This window comes from Hakea prostrata, chromosome 11, assembly GCF_041222555.1.
Source record: "Hakea prostrata isolate BN-2017 chromosome 11, UWA_Hpros_2, whole genome shotgun sequence".
NCBI classification, from domain to species: Eukaryota; Viridiplantae; Streptophyta; class Magnoliopsida; order Proteales; family Proteaceae; genus Hakea; species Hakea prostrata.
The window spans coordinates 10,766,751-10,791,437 of NC_142610.1; the positions used below are offsets into that span (position 1 = coordinate 10,766,751).

Consider the following 24,687-nt stretch of genomic DNA (forward strand, 5'->3'; position numbering starts at 1 on the left):
CTATATCATACCAAGGCCAATTGTTAGAAACTGCATGGGAAACTTGCTGATTTTGAGCAAAAAAAGAGCACAAAGAAAGGGAAAACCAAAAGCTAATCTTTCTAAGACAGTTTCCACAACACCCTCTGCGGATGTTGGTTTTTCACAAGAGTTAGCTACTCTGCGACGTATTTTGTAGTCTTCTACTGCCGGTACAGCCTCTACCACAGCTTCCTCTACTACCCATACCAACTCCTACCTTGCTACTTCAGGTAAAACTTTTACAGGCTTCCAAGTTTCTTCAGTTTCTACTCCTTGGATCATTGATACAGAAGCCATAGATCATATGACAGGTTTATCCTCATTTTTCTTACAATATTCTCCAACTTCTGGAAAGGATAGAGTTCGAATTGCTGATGGCTCCTATTCTTCCATTGCTCGAAAAGGGACCATTCAGCATTCTCCATCACTTTCTTTGTCTAAAGTTTTACATGTTCCCTCTTTCTCTACTTACTTGCTCTCTATTAGTAGTCTTACACATGACTTGAATTGTAAAGTGACTTTTTTTTCCATTTTACTGTATCTTCCAGAATCTGGTCACGGGGAAGGAGATTGGACGTGGTAAACTAGACAATGGACTTTATCTGCTCGAACCGATTGGAGGATCTACTTCTGCTCTGACTACATCTTCTAATCCGGTCCATTCGGTAATATTAGACCTTCATCAGTGGCACCGTAGGCTAGGTCACCCCCTTTAGGAACTCTTAAGAAAATATTTCCTGATGTGGTTTCTTCTTGTAATGAGGATGTTTTTTTTTTGTGAAGCTTGCATTTTTTTGCGAAGCAGACTCGTTCTACTTATTTACCTTCTTTTCATAATAGAAAATCTATTCCTTTTATGCTTATTCATACTGATGTGTGGGGTCCCTGTCGATGTGTGTCTATTACTGGCCATAGGTACTTTGTTGCTTTTATTGATTGTCACTCTCGTTCTACATGGATTTATCTTTTAAAACAAAAAAATGAAGTTTTCCGATGTCTTCGTGATTTTCATAATATGATTAAAACTCAGTTCAATGCCATTGTGAAGATCCTTCGCAGTGACAATGGCACATAGTATATTGAAGATGAATTTCAGAGATATCTCTCTGAATTTGACATAATACACCAGACCAGTTGTGTTGATACGGCTGCCCAAAATGGGGTTGCCGAAAGGAAGAATCGGCATCTTTTAGAGATAGCCCGTTCACTTATGATTGTTATAAATGTACCTGACCAATATTTGAGTGATGCTATACTCACTGCTTCTTACCTTATGAATAGGATGTCCAGTAGGATACATAGTTTTAAATGTCCTAATAAGATTCTCCAGGGAGCCTCTTCTTTTATTATTCCCCCAAAGATTTTTGGATATATGTGTTATGCCAGAATCACAACCCACCAGAATAAGCTGGCTCCCCTTGGCCTACGCTACATATTTTTGGGGTATTCTGCTACTCATAAAGGGTATAAATGTTATCATCCTCCTTCCAAGAAAACCATTGTATCCATGGATGTAATTTTTAATGAGTCTTGCCCTTACTATACACCTCTCAAGGGTGAGAGTCCTAGAGGAGAGGTGTTCTTTCCAACACTAGATCTTCCTATCACACACCTACACAACTTAAGAGTTCAAGAAGAGTTTCCTGACCGGGGGAGACTTCGGCCAGTATACCCCAGGACTCTAATCCTCCCCCTTCATTTTCTGAACCATGTGAAGAACCTAGCCAGGGGGACACCACTCCTGTGAGGCACACTGTTGAGGTATTTGAAAACTAGATTGACCAGAATAAGGAGGTGCAGACTTATCAGAGGAAGAATTACAACCGGCTAAAGCAGGTAGAGAAAGGTGACATGTTACCACTTTAGTTTCCTGCTCCAAAATCAGATTCTACTGTTCCCCTTAAGGTATCTTCTTCTAATCTTCCTATTGCTGTTAAAAAAGGGATCAGATCTTGTACTCAACATCCCAAAGCTAAATATGTTTCTTATAACTCTTTGTCTGACTCTCTACCGTGCTTTTATATCCTCTCTGTCATCTGTATCTATTCCTAAAAGTTGGTAGGAAGCCTATGCTGATAAGAGATGGAAGGCAATTATGGTAGAGGAAATGCAAGCAATGAAGAAAAATGACACTTGGGAGTTGGTTACACTTCCTCCAGGAAAAAAACCAGTGGCTGCAAATGGGTGTTTGTGGTTAAACAAAATATGGATGGATCAGTCAACAAGTTGAAAGCTGGACTAGTTGCAAAGGGGTTTACCAAGACCTATGGGATTGATTATCAGGAGACTTTTTCCCCTGTTGCGAAACTAAACACTGTCAGAGTTCTGTTGTCTGTAGCTGTGAACAAAGACTGGAACTTGCACCAACTAGACGTAAAAAATGTTTTCTTATATGGGGAGTTAACGGAAGAAGTCTATATGGAAATCCCACATGGATTCTCCGATGACAATACTACAGCGAAAGTTTGTCGGTTGAAAATGTCAATTTATGGGTTAAAACAATCTCCTAGATGCTGGTTTGGACACCTCTTGAAGGCAATGACTTCGATTGGGTACAAACAAAGTAATGTTGATCATACACTATTTGTCAAGAAATTAGATACTAACATCTCACTTCTTATTGTTTATGTGGACGATATTGTCATCACAGGGAATGATGGTGAAGAAATTCAAAGGTTGAAGGACTTTCTTAGCAAAGAGTTTGAGATTAAAGATCTAGGGAAGTTACAACATTTCTTAGGGATTGAGGTGGCTCGATCAAAGAAGGGTATATTCCTATCCTAAAGAAAGTATGTCCTAGGTTATTATTAGAAGTGGGAATGTTGGGTTGTAAAGCAGTGGATACCCCTATTGAAGCTGGAGCTAAACTTAAAGAAAAAGAGGGAGAACCAGTGGACAAAGGAAGATACCAAAGGCTGGTAGGGAAGTTTATTTACTCGTCCCACACCAGGCCAGGCATTGCGTATTGCTGTGGGGGTAGTGAGCCAATTCATGCATGATCCATATTTAGCTCATATGAAGGTTGTTACAAGAATACTACAGTATTTGAAGGGAACTCCTGGAAAAGGAATACTTTTGTCACTGTTGAAAGAAACGATTGTGGTGAATGGCTTATTGATCCATGATCTCAAGCCCTCTATTCATAATTAAGTGGAAAGTACACTATTACAAGGAATAGAAGTTAACATGAATGCAAACTCTAATTTAACTCCTATACAAACTCTTATTAGACTCCTAATAGAATCCAACACTCCCCTTTAAGTTGAGGCATAGATATTAGTCATGCCCAACTTGCCTACAATAGGATGGAAATCTCTTTCTTTCAAACCCTTAGTGAAAACATCTGCTACTTGGTCTCCAGATCTTACAAAAGGCATGCAGATAAGCCCTTGTTCCAACTTTCCTTTGACAAAAAAACCTGTCAATTTCAATGTGCTTAGTTCGATCATGTTGCACTGGATTATTGGCAATACTAATAGCAGACTTGTTGTCACAATATAACATCAGAGGGTTTGGAACTTGGACTCCAATATCTTGCAGCAAGCCTTTCAACCATGGTAGCTCACAAACTCCACGAACCATAGCTCTATATTCAGCTTCGGTACTAGATAAAGCTACCACATTCTGTTTCTTACTTCTCCAAGTAACTAGATTACCTCCAACAAAGGTACAGTAACCTGAAATTGACTTCCTGTTTAGAGATCCAGCCCAGTCTGCATTAGTGTATGCTTCTACTTTTAGATTATCGGTGGGTGATAGAAGTATTCCTTTTCCAGGAGTTCCCTTCAAATACTGTAGTATTCTGGTAACAACCTTCATATGAGCTAAATATGGATCATGCATGAATTGGCTCACTATCCCTATAGCATAAGCGATGTCTGGCCTGGTGTGGGACAAGTAAATAAGCTTCCCTACCAGCCTTTGGTATCTTCCTTTGTCCACTGGTTCTCTCTCTTTTTCTTTAAATTTAGCTCCAGCTTCAATAGGGGTATCAACTGGTTTACACCCCAACATTCCCACTTCTGATAATAGATCTAGGACATACTTTCTTTGGGATAGGAATATACCTTCATTTGATCGAGCCACCTCAATCCCTAAGAAATACTGTAACTTCCCTAGATCTTTAATTTCAAACTCTCTGCCAAGGAAGTCTTTCAACTTTTGAATTTCTTCACCATCATTCCCTGTGATGACAATATCGTCTACATAAACAATGAGAAGTGTGATGTTAGTACCTAACTTCTTGACAAATAGTGTATGATCAACATTGCTTTGCTTGTACCCAATAGAAGTCATTGCCTTCAGAAGGTGTCTAAACCAACATCTAGGAGACTGTGTTAACCCACATATTGACCTCTTCAACCAACAGATTTTCCTTGCAGTATTGTCATCGGAAAAACCATGTGGGATTTCCATATAGACCTCTTCGCTAACTTGATAACTCTATGAAATAGAGTTAAGATTTATAACTTTTATACTTGAGATGGCTTGATTTAGGAGTATTTTGTCTTTGTTTTAGTGATAGTATTCATTAGGTGTTGTTTTATTTAGTCTCAACATGTTGCATTTTGTTTAGTTCATTTTTGTCACATTGCATGAATTTCCCTTCTTTTTATGGATGAATTTGATTGTTTCTCTTTCTCTTGAACATGTAGGTGAAGATTCATAAAGAACATGTCCTCTAACTTTGTTGTAGAGTTGTTGCTGCATTGCTACAACAACGGAGCAGAATATTCTCAGATCCAATTCAAATGGAATTGACCAAAAAGGGCTAACTTAAGTGGACTAAATTCTTGTAAATACATGATGGTTTTCAGCCCTTGATCTCAGGAGGAAGGTTCTAATCCTATGGCCAGAATCTAACCTAATGATTGAAGACATTTATGGAAGAAAGAGAAGAGAGGCAAGGAGGACAAGAGGGGAGATTCGACCAAGGTTGTGGAGGAGAGATTTGGCTGAGAGGAAGGAGGTAGAGAACGAATGCTGGAGCTCTTGTGGAAGCAAGGAGCTGCTGGAGTTGCTGATTTGCTGAAGAAGAAAGCTGGAGCTCATGTGGAAGCATTGAAGCCTTAGTTTATTCTTGTTTTTATAACTCTATCTTCTTATTTTCTAGTCTCATGTCAACTATACTTGGTTTTATGCATTTGAATTCTGTTATGGGCTAAATCTTAGCTGTGTTGGGATGATAGTAGTACCTAAACCTGAATTTTGATATGTAATTAATCATGTGTTCTTTAGTTTTATTGCAATCCACTTTATTGTTAATGAATTCAGCATGTTATATTGACTAATTTCAGTTCTTGAATGATCTTTCTTGAATGAATGTTATGATTTCATTAATTGGAAAATTAATGAAGTCTAGGTGTTTGTTGAATTGTGTGAGTTAGCATCATCTTTAATTAGGTTGTGTTAATTAGTAGGTTGGGTAGGAATACCCAATTACCTCACATTACCATTGATTGGATTGGGTTTAAATTGCATTCTTAATTCAATTCTTCATAGGAATATGCTGATGTTGATTTAGGATGCTAGCTTATGTGTATTGGAAAATACCATATTGCCATTCATTCCAAGTTCTTGATTTATCTTGGGGTTGTAGTATTGCTTTAGTATTTGTGTTTTAAAATTCAGGGGAAGGGAAACTTGATTCCTAACACACTTGTCACTCATTAAGTTTCTTCCATTGCTCAAATCTACATTTTAGTTCCTTAGTTTTCTTTACCTGTCATTTGGTTAATTAGTTAGACAAATACCAATCAACCTTGTTAATTTCATTTAAATCAATTTTACTTTTACATTGAAAGTTAAGGATATAATTCTCCGTGGGATCGATTTTGTACTTATCATTTATTACTTGATTGCGATACGTATACTTGCGTAATATCTTGAGATACAAGCAACACTAACTCCCCATGTAAGAAGGCATTCTTTACGTCTAGTTGGTGCAAGTTTCAGTGTTTGTTCACAGCTACAGACAACAGAACTCTGACAGTATTTAGTTTCGCAACAGGGGCAAAGGTCTCTTGATAATCAATCCCATAGGTCTGGGTAAACCCCTTTGCAACTAGTCTAGCTTTCAACTTGTTGACTGATCCATCCATATTTTGTTTAATCACAAATACCCATTTGCAGCCCACTGGTTTTTTTCCTGGAGGAAGTGTAATCACCTCCCAAGTGTCATTTTTCTTCATTGCCTGCATTTCCTCTACCATAGCTTCCTTTCATTTCTTATCAACATAGGCTTCCTGCCAACTTTTAGGAACAAATACAGATGACAGAGAGGATATAAAAGCATGGTAGGAGTCAGACAAAGAGTTATAAGAAACATATTTAGCTATGGGATGTTGAGTACAAGATCTGACCCCTTTTTTAACAGCAATAGGAAGATTGGAAGAAGATACCTCAGTAGAATCTGATTTTGGAGCAGGAGACTAAAGTGGTAACGTATTACCTTTCCCCACCTGCTTTAGCCGGTTGTATTTCTTCCTCTGATAAGTCTTCACCTCCTTATTCTGGTCAATCTAGTTTTGAAAGACCCCAACAGTGTGTCTCACAGGAGTGGTCTCCGCCTGGCTAAGTTCTTCACATGGTTCAGAAAATGAAGGGGGTGGATTAGAGTCCTCAGTTATACTGGCCAAAGTCTCCCCCTGGTCAGGAAACTCTTCTTGAACTCTTAAGTTGTGTTGGTGTGTGATAGGAAGATCTAGTGTTGGAAAGAACACCTCTCCTCTACGACTCTCACCCTTGAGAGGTGTATAGTAAGGGCAAGACTCATTAAAAATTACATCCATTAATACAATGGTTTTCTTGGAAGGAGGATGATAACATTTATACCCTTTATGAGTAGCAGAATACCCCAAAAAGATGCAGCGTAGGCCACGGGGAGCCAACTTACTCTGGTGGGTTGTGATTCTGGCATAACACATATATCCAAAAATCTTTGGGGGAATAATAAAAGAAGAGGCTCCCTGGAGAATCTTATTAGGACATTTAAAACCATATATCCTACTGGGCATCCTATTCAGAAGGTAAGAAGCAGTGAGTATAGCATCACTCCAAGATCGGTCGTGCCAAATCATAGCAATCATAATGGAACGGGCTATCTCTAAGAGATGCCGATTCTTCCTTTCGGCCACCCCATTTTGGGCAGCCGTATCAACGCAACTGGTGTGATGTATTATGCCAGAGTCAGAGAGATATCTTTGAAATTCACCATCAATATACTCGGTGCCATTGTCACTGCGAAGGATCTTTACAGTGGCATTGAATTGAGTTTTAATCATATTATGAAAATCACGAAAATATCGGAAAACCTCATTTTTTTGTTTTAAAAGATAAATCCATGTAGAACGAGAGTGACAATCAATAAAAGTAACAAAGTACCTATGGCCAGTAATAGATACACATCGGCAGGGACCCCACACATCAGTATGAATTAGCATAAAAGGAATAGGTCTTCTATTATGAAGAGAAGGTAAATAACTAGAATGAGTCTGCTTTTCAAAAATGAGGGCTTCACAAAAAAATTATCCTCATTATAAGAAGAAACCAAATAAGGAAATATTTTCTTAAGAGTTCCTAGAGGGGGGTGATCTAGCCTACGGTGCCACTGATGAAGGTCTGATTTTACCGAATGGACCGGATTAGAAGATGTAGTCAAAGCAGACGCAGACTCTCCAATCGGCTCAAGCAAATAAAGTCCATTATCTAGTTTACCACGTCCAATCTCCTTCCCCATGACCAGATCCTGGAGGACATAGTAAGATGGGAAAAAAGTCACTTTATAATTCAAGTCATGTGTAAGACTGCTGATAGAGAGCAAGTTACTAGAGAAAAAGGGAACATGTAAAACTTTAGACAAAGAAAGTGATGGAGAATGCTGAATGGTTCCTTTTCCAGCAATAGAAGAATATGAGCCATCAACGATTCGAACTTTATCCTTTCCAGAAGTTGGAGAATATTGTAAGAAAGAAGAGGATAAACTTGTCATATGATCTGTGGCTCCTGTATCAATGATCCAAGGAGTAGAAACTGAAGAAGCTTGAAAGCTTGTAAAAGTTTTACCTGATATAGCAAGGTAGGAATTGGTATGGGTAGTAGAGGAAGCAATGGTCGAGGCCGCATCTTATCGATAGTTGTCATGTTGACAAAATTATCTCAGCTTCTTCGATCTTCAACCTTTCGAAGTAACATTTTTTTTCTTTTCGATTTTGATTATAATTGATTCGATTCGATTCGATTCTGATTCGATTCGATTCGATTCGATTCGATTCGATGATATGGAAAATCACAAACAGGTCCTTGAAAGTTTGTAAATTACAAACCTACCCTCAAACATAGTATTTACGTTTTCTGTTTTTCTTCTTATTTTGGTTGGGCTGATCGAAACAGAAAACATAAATACAAGAGAGTAGTCTTCACTCTTCAGAGTCTCTTCGGTGGAAGTTGCGAAGCTCCGGCGTAGAAGCAGCAATAAGAGCAGCGGAGCAATCGGCAGGAAGTTGCAGAAGAAAAGCAGCAGTCGGCAGCTCAGAGAATCGCAAAGCAATGAGAATTCTTGTTGCGAGAAGCAACATGAAGCGTGGTTCTTCTTCTCTTCTTCTTTCCTTTTTTTTTTCTCTGATCTTTGAGGTGGTACTGAAACGATAGTGCAGCGGTGCGATGGGTTTGTAAAGGGGAAATTTTTTTTCTGCCCAACGATGGTTGCAGAATTATGGTTTGAAGAATTGATTTCTACGATGGTTGCAGAATTAGGTTGTAGAAGAACAAGAAAAAACTGCGAAGGGTTTTGGTGAAAAAAGATAATCTGCTACGGGTTTGTGGGTTTGAAGAAAGAAAAAAATAGAAGAAGATCCTAATCGAACTTAGGCTTTGATGCCATGTTGAAAGAAACGATTGTGGTGAATGGCTTATTGATCCATGATCTTAAGCCCTCTATTTATAATTAAGTGGAAAGTAGACTATTATAAGGAATAGAAGTTTACATGAATGCAAACTCTAATTTAACTCCTATACAAACTTTTATTAGACTCCTAATAGAATCCAACACCCACTGATAATCTGAAAGTAGAAGCATATACGATGCAGACTGGGCTAGATCTCCAAACAGGAAGTCAATTTCAGGTTACTGTACCTTTGTTGGAGGTAATCTAGTTACTTGGAGAAGTAAGAAACAGAATGTGGTACCTTTATCCAGTACCGAAGCTGAATATAAAGCTATGGTTCGTGGAGTTTGTGAGCTACCATGGTTGAAAGGCTTGCTGCAAGATATTAGAGTCCAAGTCCAAACCCTATAATGTTATATTATGACAACAAGGCTGCTAATAGTATTGCTAATAATCTGATGCAACATGATCAAACTAAGCACATTGAAATTGACAGGTTTTTTGTCAAAGGAAAGCTGGAACAAGGGCTTATCTGCATGCCTTTTGTGACGTATGAAGACCAAGTAGCAGATGTTTTCACTAAGGGTTTGAAAGAAAGAGATTTCCTTCCTATTGTAGTCAAATTGGGCCTGACTAATATCTATGTCTCAACTTGAGGGGGAATGTTAGATTCTACTAGGAGTTCAATTAGAGTTTGCATTCATGTAAATTTCTAATTCTTGTTACCCAAATAAGGGTATTTATGTAATAGTGTACTTTCCACTTAATTATAAATAGAAGGCTTGAGATCATTGATCCATAAGCCATTCTACTAATATCTGTGTTTCTCAACACAGGTCAATGGCCCACATGTCAAATGTCAATCTCCAATTCAATTATTTATCCATCAATGCAACAGAAGACAACCCCCACCCAAACACCCAAAGGAAAAAGGGAAAAAAAAAAAAAAAAAAAAAGAAAGAAAAAAAAAAAGGAAGAAGAAAAGAAAGAAACATATGCTCATGCACCCCTCCAAATTTAACGCACCCTCTTCGCACTTAAATTTTTTATTATCTGTTTCGCCACATGGCCTCACATTATACTGAAACCTGATAGGTAGCAGAGACATTGAGCCCAACCAAATTGAGTGTCCCATAACAAGATCCATAAAACTTTGTATTTCTTCATCAAATTTCCTTCATTTTTTATATCTTACATGACAATGTAGCACAATATGACAAGGGAGATTCAGGAAAAGATTCTAGGCTGAAGATGGAGAGGAGTCCTCCAATGCGGTAATGGCATGATGGACCAAGATAGATCCAACTTTGAGAATATAAGATCCAACTTTTAGAAGATCACATCCAATATCTTCATTAGGTTCATTTGTATTTTTTCATTCCCTTCCATTTTTAACACTATACATAGCAGATAGTTTCTATCTATCTTTTTATTCCAAAGATTTCTTGAGCATTCAAGAGAATTCTTGCAAAATATGTCACTGAAATAAATGGAGCCACAGAGGACTTATTTGAAAAGCTTCAGTTCAAGGGATGGTCAGGAACTTACATAAAAATCACACATTTTGCAAACCTACAAAAACAAAATTATACATTAATTTTTTTCTGTCCCAATTTTGTTTGGATACTCTTTCCTGAATACTGCTATTTATGAAGGCACCATCACCTGGCTATTATTCTCCTCTATGTAACTAATTAACCATACTGTGCTATAAATTTTCAAGGAACTCATTGGTCATCACATTTGCATCAATAACTGTAATTACTCCACGTTATGAAGTGCATACCTTATGGTACATACCATCTCGACAAAGTGTATACTTTTCTAAGCAGGTGCACCAATCTCCATGTCCTGGCTCACACCACCATTGATCTGAAACCTGAAAAACCACATTCAATGCGAATGAGAAATGTAAGAACTTTTTGCAAAATAATCTTCTTTTAATTCTAAAGATATCTAAATGCCATTTCTTTTGAAAAAAATGTACGAGCTATTGCGAAATGAACTTCTTTTTGAGTATATTTTTTTTTTCAAATTGCAAAAATATCTAAACGTCATTTCTTCTGAAAAATGAAGCTGCAATTTAATAGATTAGCCAAGAACATTTTTTAATAATAGAGTTTTTTTTTTCTTTTCTCATAAATAAAATATTTTTACTGATTGAAAAGATATATAGTACGAAAAAATTACTCCAAGACCTGTAGCTATCTTCAACACATTTCCTACTCAAAAACAAATGGGTTTTTTTTTATCAAAAAATTAATATGAACATACAAAAGATCTTTGTTAGTTCACATCTGGCAAAAAGTGATAATTATATTTTGTTTTCTTATTTACCAAGGAAATATAAATCATTCACTGCACACAAGGAGCCTGCAAGACCAAGACCAATTCAATTTAAATCTACCATTAACAGTATTGTAGATTACTTGAATTTGATCAGATGATCTCTACTAGTTTTTCAGCATAGTTCTTAATATATTTAGTATTATTAATTATTTCTAAGCACAAAACAAACAGTGAATCATTTTATAATTCAGGGTGAAGCAGATTGACCTACATCCGCAAGAAGAAGAACTTAGAAGTAGTAGTAGACATAGTTTTACATTTTAGTGGTCATATGACACTGCATGACACCTTAATGAGTCATATCACCTATTGACCATGCAATAAAATTTGGCCAAGAAGGGTGTGGTCATTTTCTAACTCCTAGGCTGATATGGGTAAGGCCTTATGGCCAGTATAAACAAAGGGGGGGGGGGAGGGAGAGAAGAGGTATTCTCACCCCATCACTACCAAGAATTGTCTCCAAAGCTGCTGTTCTGCATCTTCTTTTCCACTGAGGGAGAATTAGTTCTATCACTGTTAGTGGGATGCTGTTTGATCCAATTGGCACCAATGGTGTGAAGCCCAAGCGATTCTCGTTGAAGCTTTCCTTCAAGTTCTTGACCAGGATCTGATTTTATTCAAGTTCACCACTCAGACAAGATGATGCGAAGTACAAATTGTAACAACCGTGAGTTTGATTCATCCCCGTCCTAGCCCTTCACTAGATTTACCCAGACCCTATATGCCCTCCATCTCTGGACATTAACCTTTTCAACCAAAACCTGCCTGGACCAAACCAACCATCCAAATGCCACCAATCCAGGTTCAAACTTCACTCCCAGTGTTTGATCCAAATCCCAGCCCCAGCTTCTCATCTAAGCCCTACATTTTCTCTTGATTCCCTTTCAAAAACCTTCTGTGTATGGCAAGCTCTATTCAAGTGCCTCCCTACAGAGTCATTCCTTCTTCACTGGGACATCTCTGTACCCCCGTAATTGCAGTCTCTGACCAAAGATCTTGATGACATTCTTCTTTAAGCTGCCCCTCTCCTCTATTTGGGCAGGTGTTGCTGGCCTAGCAATTTTCTTTTATGTGATAAGAAAAATCCCTACTTCCACATCTCTTGTGTTACCTCTGTAAGAAAAAGACACTTTTGTCTCCTAGGGACAACCCTCTCATTTTTTCCAAACCCCCACTCCCTCCAAGCCCACCCCTCCATCCCTCCGGGGTTGAGTGTTCTCCTCCCTGTATGTAGCACTGTTATTTTCCTCTGCCCCCTCAGGGGCCTCCCGATGGAAAAGGCATACCATTCACTGTTTTCCCTTTTTTCATTTGGCAATGAATATACAAAGGGCGAACCCGGTGCCAAAGGGTCTTCTTTTTCTTTTTTTTTTTTTTTTTTTTTTTTGGGGGGGGGGGGGGGGGCAGTTTTCCTACGCAGCCTTACCCCATAATTTTTTTGCTCAGAGCCGCGTCACCAAAAAAATTGTCCTACAGTCAGAAACTCGTTGAGTACCATCTTCCATTGACATAAACGTGCTCATCTTTTTTACTCCAATATTTAATGGGACAACTCTAAGAAAATGGCAAGAAGTTCTGCATCGATAAAAGAATGAGTTAAACAGAATCAGGACCATGAAACATATTTCTGGGTCTTATCAACTCTAATTTTCCCCCAGCTGTAATCAACTTTCCATATTTACCATCATTTAGAGGAATGCACTTTTCTAGGATTCATAAGTCAATAACACTCAATATCCTCACTTCATACTAAATGCACATGATCCTACCAAGCAAACACACCAATATGTATCACATCCTTAAGATATCGACATGACACAACAACTCAATAAAAAGGGCAAATCCAGCGCCAAAGGCTTCCGCTCAACCATAGTCGAGGGGGGGGGGGGAAGGGGGCGGAATTTTCCCATGCAGCATTACCCCTACAATTTTTGCTGAGAGGCTGTTTCAATACCTTGGTCTCAGGCTACAATGTAGTCCACTGACCATTACCAGCAACACACCTGACAAAATTTGGTAATAGTAAACATAACAAACCTCATCCTTTACTTGTTTATATATGGCATATTTTACGTGTTGCTTCTATATTTTGTTTTCTGCACAAAAATTGTTTTCCTATTTTGGCATATGACCCATTCATTTCTTGCATCTCTCTGATACGATACAATAGATCTTTTAAAGATCACCCTTCTGATACTCTTACCTGATACAGATACTAGAAACCTTGTTTTAAAGTAAGTGTATTGTATTTACGTTACAGGTTCTGTTTAAAATAAGGGTAAGCCACTCCTAAACAAAGAACGGAGAGTACAAACAAATATGTTGGTTGATTTGCAAAAGCTAAGCAAGTATTGCAGCATAACTAATAGGAATTCATCCCAAGCCAGAGAAGAATCAGTGGAAGAGTAATTGCAACAGGACCAGTGTTATTGGGACAAACAAAATCAATAATAGAAGAAAAATAAAAAGGATGACATGGGCATACCACCTTACCACCGATCAGCATCACACTGACCGTCCAAAGCCTCACAGTCCATCTTGCAACTAATAAGGACAAAACATCATAAAACTATCAACTTTTCATTTGTCTAAAATTGTTGGCTAGAGTATGACCCCTCTCATTGTATTCGCTATCTTAATAGAAAAACAACATAGGAAACCTATACTGTGCCAGAAGGATCACTTACAACAATAGTAACTCTCCATAGCTAAGGAAGAAGCCAAAATAGAAATTTAGTAGTCACTGTAAAAATAGTAACTAAATTATTTAATTTCCAAATTACTTAGCTGGTGAAAAGGCTCCTGAAATACCTAGCAGAATACTCTACAAAATCCTCTAGATTCCTGCAATCCTTGTATAATCTTCCACATGATCCTCAAATCATATCTTCTAGGAGATCGTAAAACAAGATCTGCAGGTTTCATACCAGAATCCCAAACCTCCTTTCTCTTTACTATGATATGCATTAGTTCTCCGACTTGGAAAAACTCATCTTTGAGTATTGAAAACTCAAGGAATCAAATCCAGTAATCAATCTTCAGTCAGTAGTGGCACCCAACAGCCTACCTTTTCAGCCCTCCCCCGTGGATCAGGTACCAAGAAATGCAAAATGACCACAAAGAAAAGAAAGAACCAAGATGTCAATGCAACAGTATCTGCGGTATAGAGACGAACAAAATTAATAGCAGAATTTATGTTGATTACTTTTGCATTGAAACAAAAACCAGAAACAATATGAACTGGGCATCACGCCTACAATCAGCAGCTTATCAATTATGAAAAGCCTCTCACCTTGCTAGTTGTAATATCATATCAAAGCCCATTTTGCATTTCACAAGGAAAAACAACATAAAAAAATCAAAATTTCTTTTATTTAAAATTGTTGGCTGCAGTGTAACCCCTTTTCTCTTTTATTTATAACCCCAATGAAATAAGAAACCTCCATTGCAGTAGCGCGGTCCTTTAAAATTAGAAACTCTACTTAGCTAAGGAATAGTTGCCAAGATACAAAGTGACTGGTGACTGCAAAATAGTAACTTAGGTACCTAAATCCTAAGCTACCTATTAGCAGAGGAGGATTTACAATAAATAAGAGCTATTGGTGGCCAAACATGCTACAGAAACTTAATCTGCCTGTAATCTTCTAGAAGATACTAATGAAATCTTCCAGATGATCTTCAAATCAGATCTTCAAAAGATAAAAACAACACCATAGGTTTTTTGAACCCGAATCTCACAACTTCTTTCCATACACTATGATCTGGCATCAAGAATGCAGAGAGATGAAGTATGAAAAAGCATTGGAATGTAGTCATAGCTGATTCCATATCATCATGTTGCTTTGGGAAATGATGGACACCAATCAAATGATGATGGTATTGAAAATAAGAATGGCTAGAAAAATATATTGTTCTATCACAGAAAAAACATCATCTTGCCAATGGATCTAATGTTAAACCATAATAAGGCAGAAGAGATCTCTGATTTATTTTACCCTCTAAAATGTAGATTAAGAATTTATTATGCAGTAAAAAACTTTAAACTTAATGTGAAATCGTTCATTCAAACAAACATATATTACTAGTGCAACTATATATTTAGGCTTTCAAAATGACACTAGATTACCATCCAATCTGGAAGGATAAACTATACACAACCAAACCCCAAAGAAGTTTATCCCTTAGCCCTGTGCTCCCTCATTACGCATTCACACAAGCAATTCCCATGCAAAGTCCAAATGAAACTACATCAACTATCAAAAGCAATTTAGAAGGCTAAGTTGAGCTTTATCACCATCCAATATGAAAGGATAAACAAACAGATCTTTATTCTTTAGCCCTGTTATTACCTTTTAAGTATTCATGCAAGCAACTTCTATGCACACTCGAAATGAAAACCACATCAATTATAAAAGCAATTTAGAAGGCTGAGATGATCTAAAGCTTTTATCTGTTACCCTAATGATGCCTCAATCTCTCTACCTCTCTCACACAAACATATCAAATACAGGCACCAACCTTTTTGAACAGCCTTGCATAAGCTTCCCACCTCTTTAGCTGGGAAGAATATCTCCTATCAGCAACGGCTTCAGAAGCTGCAAGTCCAAAGCTGACAGCCACAAGTAACTCTCTTCCGCCCTTATCTACTCTGTAAAATTGATGTGTTTCAGGCATGAGTTTGTAAATGAATTTTATAATGCACTATCTAAATCACCAAGAGAGGCCAAGTCATCAAACCTAATAATAACAGCTGCAAGAAGGTGACTTCCTTCAACTCTTAAGGCTGGATGTCCCACCTTTAGGGAACTGTACTTCCAAAATTCATCGGCTTTGACAGAGGTATCATCCTCCGATCCTTTGGATTGGTAGGATGCATTTATTCTTGGATCATGTAATGCACTTGCATAAGGAACCTTGTTTTCAGCTTCTTTGTAAAGCCAGTGTGCTGCAAGTCCATATTCTGCAGTCTCATGCATTCTCTACACAATTAAAGTGTAACTATTACAATAGAGATGGTATGATTATCACATGAACCGAGAAAAAATGAAAAGAAATAGTTCAATAATTTTGTTTCCATATTTAAAAACACAAGAAGTCTGGCACCTGTGTTCTAATTTGGACTTCCAAAGGTGCACTGTCAGGACCTAGGACTGCAGTATGAAGAGACTGCAATTAGAAGAAAATATTAGTGTGAGAGAGAGACTGTTATTGTATACAGTAACATCACTGCAGTGTTTGGTGCCTTTTATAGACTACTTTTAACTTAGGTTTGACAAGCCTATCTTTCTGCAATAAATAAAATACCCTCAAATTGAACTCTATATGAAAAAAACCCAAAGAAAAATAACACATACACACATTTAAAAAAAATAAAATAAAAAAGAAGAAGAAGAAGAAGATTACCAAAATAAGAAAAGAAATTGAAAGAACCTTAAATGGGAAGGATAAAAGTTATAATTTGGAGATGCATACAGAAATGAAGAAATTGAAGGGTCAACTATATAAGATGGTAGGCTCATCCAATACGGGAAATGGTGAGTGAACAACGCAGTTCTATTTCAATAGTTAGTCAATGCTTGGTAGAGCTCAGGAGTTTGCGATGAATACACAAGGAATGAATTGTTCCGATGGAAGAAAGAATTGAGCACACACAAATGAAAGAAGAATCCAGATGCTAGCTAGAAAAATTCAGTGGAGACATCCATGTTGGGGGAGAGATGAGGAAGGTGGAAAGCAGATCGGGAAGCCCCCATCTGCTATGCTTTTTATTGACAATATAGGACCACCAACTAACCATACTGGCAAGGGAAATGAAACTGATGAAGATCCAGCACAGTATTTTGTTCTTTTTCCGAGGAATAGACCTAGGGCTGGATCATATAGGAAGTGGGCCTTCATTCCATGTGTTCTCAACTTATTGCTATAATGGGCTAGTTTAATGAACCTAAAACAGTTGAGCATGTAAATCTCCCATGCTTTTTTTTTTTTTAATTTATCGAGGGCAGAAAAATCTTTTTATGTTTTAACTTAGCTCATATTAGGACTTTCAAAAGGCCCCCAAACATGGGAGGATTCACTTTTCCTTTAGAGTAACAAATCTTAAATTTCTAATTAGGTTAGATGTTTGCATTTGCATTTAGGCCATATTTATACTCCATATGATGGGAAGAAACAACGGTTATAGTTCATGTGATATATGCTTAGCAAGTCACTGGTGTTTCCTCTTTTAAGAGTTTAAGATCTAGTGCTCAAAGTCTAGAATGGGGTTTCTAATAGTTAAAAGTCCAATTACCAGATATACTTGGCGTTTCAAGTCCAAGATGGTTACATGATGTGAACTGGATCCAAGACCACTGCAAGAAGGCCCAGGGGTTAGCAGTACCTTGCCAGCAATCCAGGAAAATTCAGCCAGCATAGAGGCATTTTTGTCATTTAGGGTGCCCGATCCAGCCCAACTTGATCTAAGAAGAACCAGAATTTTATTGGGATTCTAGTCCTAATCTTATTTTGTTATTTGGTCCTTGTCAAGATATGAATGAGTCCTAGGCTAGTTAGGAATCCTACTCATGGTGGAAGATCTCGCTCTCGAGCGAGATCTCGCCACCTTGAAAAACCGAGATCTCGACCATCTTGGCAAGATCTCGGTCGAGATATACAATTTTTTGGCGTCAACTCGGTGGCCCATCTCAGTGGGTTTTAGGGTCCCAATTGGGTTGAAACTTGGTATTTAGCCTATTTAAGGCCTTTTGAACACATTGGTGGCCCTAGATTTGTCAGATCACAACCTCATGTATGATTTCTAAGTCTACCCATAGTGTGAAACCGAAATGTTGTAGGATTAGGGAATGCAATGTTATACAACGTGTAATATAGAATCTTTAAGGCATATAAATGATAAGCAAGTGTATCAAATGCATTAAGTAACCTACATGTTATGAAAATTCCATCATATGAGTATCACAATCTCAATTTTCAAGAATAGAATAATAAAATTATACAACCATTAGAAGTTCTACATAAGCATTAAATCATAAGTTCATAATACAAGTGGAGAATGATTGATCTTCCTTCAATGTTGTAGATGTGCTAAGAGTAATTGCAAGTGAGAATCCAGCCGAAATCCACAAATACAGGCAAAAATTGAGAGTTCCAGCGAGATCCAAGGCGAGATATCCCAACTCTCTGCTCTCGACCTCCATCTCGTCTCGCCTATGTGAAAAAACGAGATATCTCGCGAGATCTCCCACCATGGTCCTACTTAGAGAAAAATTCTTTCAGTAGTAGTCCAAATTCTACCAGGAAACTAACCCTACTCTTGTTTTGCAATTTGAATCATCCTAGGATTGGTTGAGTAAGAGTCCATAGTAGAATGAGAGTCCCAAGTAAAGTAGAAGTTCTTTCTTTTGGTTCCTAAGTAGGAGTCCTATCTTAAAAAGGATTCCTTCTTAAATTAGAAGTCCCTATATGTTTGCACTTTTGTTTAGTTAAGACTTAAGAGCCCTAGTTTGTTTTGGTTTCCGATTAGAGTCCTAGTTTGATTTTCTTGAATCCTTCATGTAAGGCTATAATATAGCCCTTTTCTTGTAAAGAAGGCAATTTTGATTATCGAATAACAAATGAAGTTGACTAAAGGAAGATATTGAGCAAAGTCATGGGTTTCCAAGGGAGGAAACCTGTGGCAGCTTTGTGCATTCAGATTTTCTGAAATTCAGCAACCCTTCTCTCCAATAACATTTAAGTAAAAACCACTACCCCTGCCCTACGTTTCCCCTTCTCTTCCCCTCCATCACAGCCTTCATTCTGCCCTCCCCTAGCCTGCGGCAGCCTTACCCTTCTTCTCCTAACCCTAGTTTTTTCATTCCCCATCCCCTCCCCAAACCCTAATCCCATCACTGCCCACTTATTCCTTTTCCCCTCTTTTCCTACCTTGCAGCAGCTTTGTTCTTCCCAAAATCTCTAAACCCTGGGTTCCCCCTTCCCCCATCCAAACCTTAAACCCTAAACCTCACAATTCACCCATCCAAATCCCACCCCTTCTAGGATTCAACACCCCTCCCCTCTCCTCACCTTCAGCCCTAACTTCAGCTTTTTTCTCCTCACCCAAAACCATAATTTCTGAAACTCTTTCTTCACCAAAACCCCAGAAAACCCAACCTTATCTCACTCAGATCTTTCTAACTTGACCTGAACCCTATATCCCTTTAGATTCATCATCCCTTACCCCTCCTTTACGTTAGATCCTAACCCTAACCCTAACCCTAGCCACCCCCTAGAAACCCTAGTTGTCCTAAATCCAACTTGGAGTTTCAAATCTGAAATAAGATTATAACAGGATTCAGACTTGAGTTCCATCAAACCTAACCTTGAGCTCCCCTTCCTTCAACCCTAAAACACCATATTCAGCCCTAGTCCCACAACCACAGGATTGTAAAACCCTACATTAAACGTCTGATTCACTTGAATTGATCCTGAAGCTTAACCCACGAACTGGGGTTTACATCATTATGGATCTTGGTGTTTAAAGTCAACAAATTCTACTGTGAATGTGGATCCAGTCTTCCTATCCATCAATCAAGCTTCTCCATTGAAGAATGTGGTCGACAGAAAGGCTACCTGCAGACCAGGTTCAAACCTACCCTATCTTTTCCTTTTCTCAGTTTCTTGATCATCCTATCCCTTTTTCTGTTTTTTTTCCAGCTTCTCGATCATTCAAACCCCCACAAGAAACCAAACATTTTCAAATTCAAATCTACAACAATATAACTGTCCGATCTGTCTAAGGCTTGGGACATCATCACTTAGGTTCAACCTAGGTTTCTTGGGGATCCATTAGTTTGATCTTTGGTTATTGATAATTGTTGCAGATTTGGAGAAATCCTGACTAGTGTCTGAAGGACACAACAGGAGCTTCATTTTTACTAATAATTTTCAAAAATAGACAAATCAAATTTTCCTAGTGTGGGAATATCACAAGGGAAGTAAAAGATCCTACGAAATCCCTTAACAAATCTACCTTCCATAATAAAGTAAATCTACTTCTTATTTATTGCCTTACAACACTCTCCCTCAAGTTGGAACATAAATATTTATCATGCCCAGCTTACCAATGAGTTTATTGAAACTTCGTAAGATTATCAGCCCGTTGATTGTCAGGGTAAAGTGTAATCTAAATCAGTACAGCCTCAATCTTTTTCTTGATAAAATGCCTGTCGATCTCCACATGCTTGGTTTTGTCATGCTGTACCGGATTATAAACTATGCTAATTGTTGATTTGTTGTCCGAGTACATTTGTATAGGTGCTTTTAAATCTTTCCCAAGCTCCTGAAGCCACCCTTCAACCACAATACTTCAAAAATACCTCGGGGTAAAGCCCTACACTCTGCTTCAGCACTGGATCTCGCAACCATTGCTGCTTTTTACTCCTCCATGCCACCAAGTTGCCTCCTACATATGCACAGTAGTCAAAGGTAAACCCTCTATCGTGTGGACATCCTGCCCAATCCACATCTGTGTATGCCTCAACCTTAAGGTGTCAATGAGCAGAAATCAAAATACCTTTCCTTGGAGTAGCCTTCTGTTGGATTCTATTAGGAGTCTAATAAGAGTTTGTATAGGAGTTAAATTAGAGTTTGTATTCATGTAAAATTCTATTCCTTGTAATAGTATACTTTCCACTTAATTATAAATAGAGGGCTTGAGATCATTGATCGATAAGCCATTTTGCCAAACATTGTATTTCTACATGGCATCAGAGCCTAAATACGATTGGGGAAGTGAGAGAAAAAGAAAAAAGAAATCCATCGCCCTTTCTTTCTGGCAGCCTCGAAATCCAGAGTGTTGAAATCCATCGAAATCCAGCCTTGATTAGGATTTTTTTTCTCTGCAAAACCCATCGCAGATTTTCTCCAATTGTTGCAGAATTTTCTGCAGAATTTTTCTGCAACAGTCACAGGAATTTTCTGCAACTATCACAGAAATTCTGTAACCTATCGTTCGATTAGGGAAGCGACCTACCTTCTTCTTCTTCTGATTTTTTTTCAAACCCATCGCCAATCTTCAGTTCTACTGCTGGCAGTTTTTCAGTACCGTCTTGGTTGCCAAATGAAACATAAAAAATAGAAGAAAGAAGAAGACGATTCGATTCCGTCTCGATTCGACGAATAAGAACAGAAAACAGAGGAAAGAAGAAGAGAAGAAGAAATCAGCAACTTCCGCTGCTTCTGCAACTGCAACAGCTTCATCTTCAACTCCTGCAACTACCGCTGCTCCTGCAATTTTTTTTCTCTCTGATTCTTCATCTGAAGCCTGGTTCTTCATTTGAAACCTGCAATTGAGGTTCTTCGATCAGGGTTCTGCAATTGAGGTTCTTTGATTAGGGGCTGTTCTTCTTAAGCCTGCGATTGAGGATCGATTCTTCATCTGAGATTTTTAAGGGACATATTTGTCATTACTGAAAAGGGGAAAAAAAGAGGGGTATTTATTCTTTTTTTTAGGTGGTTTGGTTGTTGCATTCTGCGACATTTCAGTTACTTTGAAGGGGTGAAGACTGAAGAATTGCAAACAATTCTATCAACATGGCAACCACTGATGGTACTACTGCTCCCACTGGCTCCGAACATTACCCCACTCTTCATTCTCTTTCCGTGAGATTTGATGGAACAAATTATTAGATCTGGTCTCGCTCTGCTTACCTGACTATTGCTGGAAGAGGACTAGTTGGATATATTACGGGCACCACTATCAAACCCACTACCGCAGGTGTTTTACAGGATAAATGGATATCAAATGACTCCCTTATTATGTCATTCCTTTTGAATTCCATGCATCCAAATATTGCTCGGGGTTACCTATTACTTGATACTGCAGCCAAAATCTGGAAGGCTACTATTGAAACCTATGGACAGTTGGGGAATGATGCACATGTTTATGAGTTATGAAAGAAGCTTCATGAGACTACCCAAAAGGAACTGACTGTGGCCCACTATTATGCAGAGTTGCACTCTCTTTGGCAGGAGTTGGATCATTGTGGGGATTATCATCCTACTAACCTAGATGATGTGACTACTTATAAGAAGCACATTGATAAGATTCGGGTATATGACTTCTTAGCAGGTTTGAATGTGGAGTACGATCAGATCTGAGTGCAAGTCTTAAGTTGTTCTCCCTTTCCTACACTAGAACAATCTTATGCTCTTGTTCAGTGTAAGGAAAGTCGTCGATTAGCCATGCTTCATACTCCTATTATGGAGAAATCAGCCTTACAGTCTATGTTTACACTAAATCTGATCCGGCTAAGGAGATTGTCAAGTGTGAGCACTGTCACAAACCATAGCATACCAAGGCAAATTGTTGGAAACTGCATGGGAAGCCTGCTGATTTTGAGCAAAAACGAGCACAAAGAAAGGGAAAACCAAAGGCTAATCTCTCTGAGACAGTTTCCACCACACCCTCTGCAGACGTTGGTTTTTCACAAGAGGAGTTCGCTACTCTGCGACGTATTATGCAGTCTTCTACCGCCGGCTTTCAAGCTTCTTCGGTTTCTACTCCTTGGATCATTGATACATGAGCCACAGATCATATGACAGGTTTATCCACCTCTTTCTTTCAATATTCTCCAACTTCTGGAAAGGATAAAGTTCGCATTGCTGATGGCTCCTATTCTTCCATTACTGGAAAAGGGACCATTCAGCATTTTCCATCACTTTCTTTGTCTAAAGTTTTACATGTTCCCTCTTTCTCTACTAACTTGCTCTCTATCAGTAGTCTTACACATGACTTGAATTGTAAAGTGACATTTTTCCCATCTTACTGTGTCTTCCAGATCTGGTCACGGGGAAGGAGATTGGACGTGGTAAACTAGACAATGGACTTTATTTGCTCGAGCCGATTGGAGGATCTACTTCTGCTTTGACTACATCTTCTAATCCGGTCCATTCGGTAATATCAGACCTTCATCAGTGGCACCGTAGGCTAGGTCATCCCCCTCTAGGAACTCTTAAGAAAATATTTCCTGATTTGGTTTCTTCTTGTAATGAGGATAATTTTTTTTGAGAAGCTTGCATTTTTGCAAAGAAGACTTGTTCTACCTATTTACATTCTCTTTATAATAGAAAACCTGTTCCTTTTATGCTAATTCATACTGATGTGTGGGGTCCCTGTCGACGTGTGCCTATTACTGGCCATAGGTACTTTGTTACTTTTATTGATTGTCACTCTCGATCTACATGGATTTATCTTTTAGAACAAAAAAATGAGGTTTTCCGATGTTTTCGTGATTTTCATAATATGATTAAAACTCAGTTCAATGCTACTGTGAAGATCCTTCGCAGTGACAATGGCATAGAGTATATTGATGGTGAATTTCAAAGATATCTCTCTGACTCTGGCATAATACATCAAACCAGTTGCGTTGATACGGCTGCCCAAAATGGGGTTGCCAAAAGGAAGAATCGGCATCTCTTAGAGATAGCCCGTTCCATTATGATTGCTATGAATGTACCGACCAATACTGGAGTGATGCTATACTCACTGCTTTTTACTTTATGAATAGGATGCCCAGTAGGATACTTGGTTTTAAATGTCCTAATGAGATTCTTCAAGGAGCCTCTTCTTTTGTTATTCCCCCAAAGGTTTTTGGATGTGTGTGTTATGCCAGAATCATAGCCCACCAGAGTAAGCTGGCTCCTCGCGGCCTACGCTGCATATTTTTGGGGGTATTCTGCTACTCAAAAAGGGTACAAATGTTATCATCCTCCTTCTAGTAAAACCATTGTATCCATGGATGTAATTTTTCATGAGTTTTGCCCTTACTATACACCTCTCCAGGGGGAGAGTCCTAGAGGAGAGGTGTTCTTTCCGACTCTAGATCTTCCTATCACACACCAACACAACTTAAGAGTCTCAGAAGAGTTTCCTGACCAGGGGGAGACTTCGGCCAGTATACTCGAGGACTCTAATCCTCCCCCTTCGATTTCTAAACCATGTGAAGAACCTAGCTAGGGGGAGACCACTCCTGTGAGACACACTGTTGGGGTCTTTCAAAACCAAATTGACCAGAATAAGGAGGTACAGACTTATCAGAGGAAGAAATACAATCGGCTAAAGCAGGTGGAGAAAGGTGATATGTTACCACTTCAGTCTCCTGCTCCAGAATCAGATTCTACTGAGGTATCTTCTTTTGATCTTCCTATTGCTATTAGAAAAGGGGTCAGATCTTGTACTCAACATCCCATAACTAAATATGTTTCTTATAACTCTTTGTCTGACTCCTACCGTGCTTTTATATCCTCTCTATCATCTGTATCCGTTCCTAAAAGTTGGCAGGAAGCCTATGTTGATAAGAGATGGAAGGCCTCTATGGTAGAGGAAATGCAGGCAAATGAAGAAAAATGACACTTGGGAGCTGGTTACACTTCCTCCAGGAAAAAAACC

At 38.4% G+C, this 24,687-nt stretch overlaps 1 protein-coding gene across 2 annotated transcripts in view; it reads right to left on the bottom strand.

The window, feature by feature from the left end:
- LOC149000063 (uncharacterized) overlaps positions 1-24,687 on the bottom strand; it is an 82,682-nt gene that overhangs the window by 11,375 nt on the left and 46,620 nt on the right. For both annotated transcript variants that reach the window (XM_089139810.1, XM_089139811.1), the window contains exons 13-16: positions 16,359-16,421; positions 15,993-16,234; positions 15,774-15,903; positions 10,693-10,785 (exon numbers count right to left, since the gene is read on the bottom strand). In XM_089139810.1, the coding sequence (XP_088995936.1) occupies positions 10,693-10,785; positions 15,774-15,903; positions 15,993-16,234; positions 16,359-16,421 (528 nt within the window). The remainder of the gene's footprint in view (positions 1-10,692; positions 10,786-15,773; positions 15,904-15,992; positions 16,235-16,358; positions 16,422-24,687) is intronic.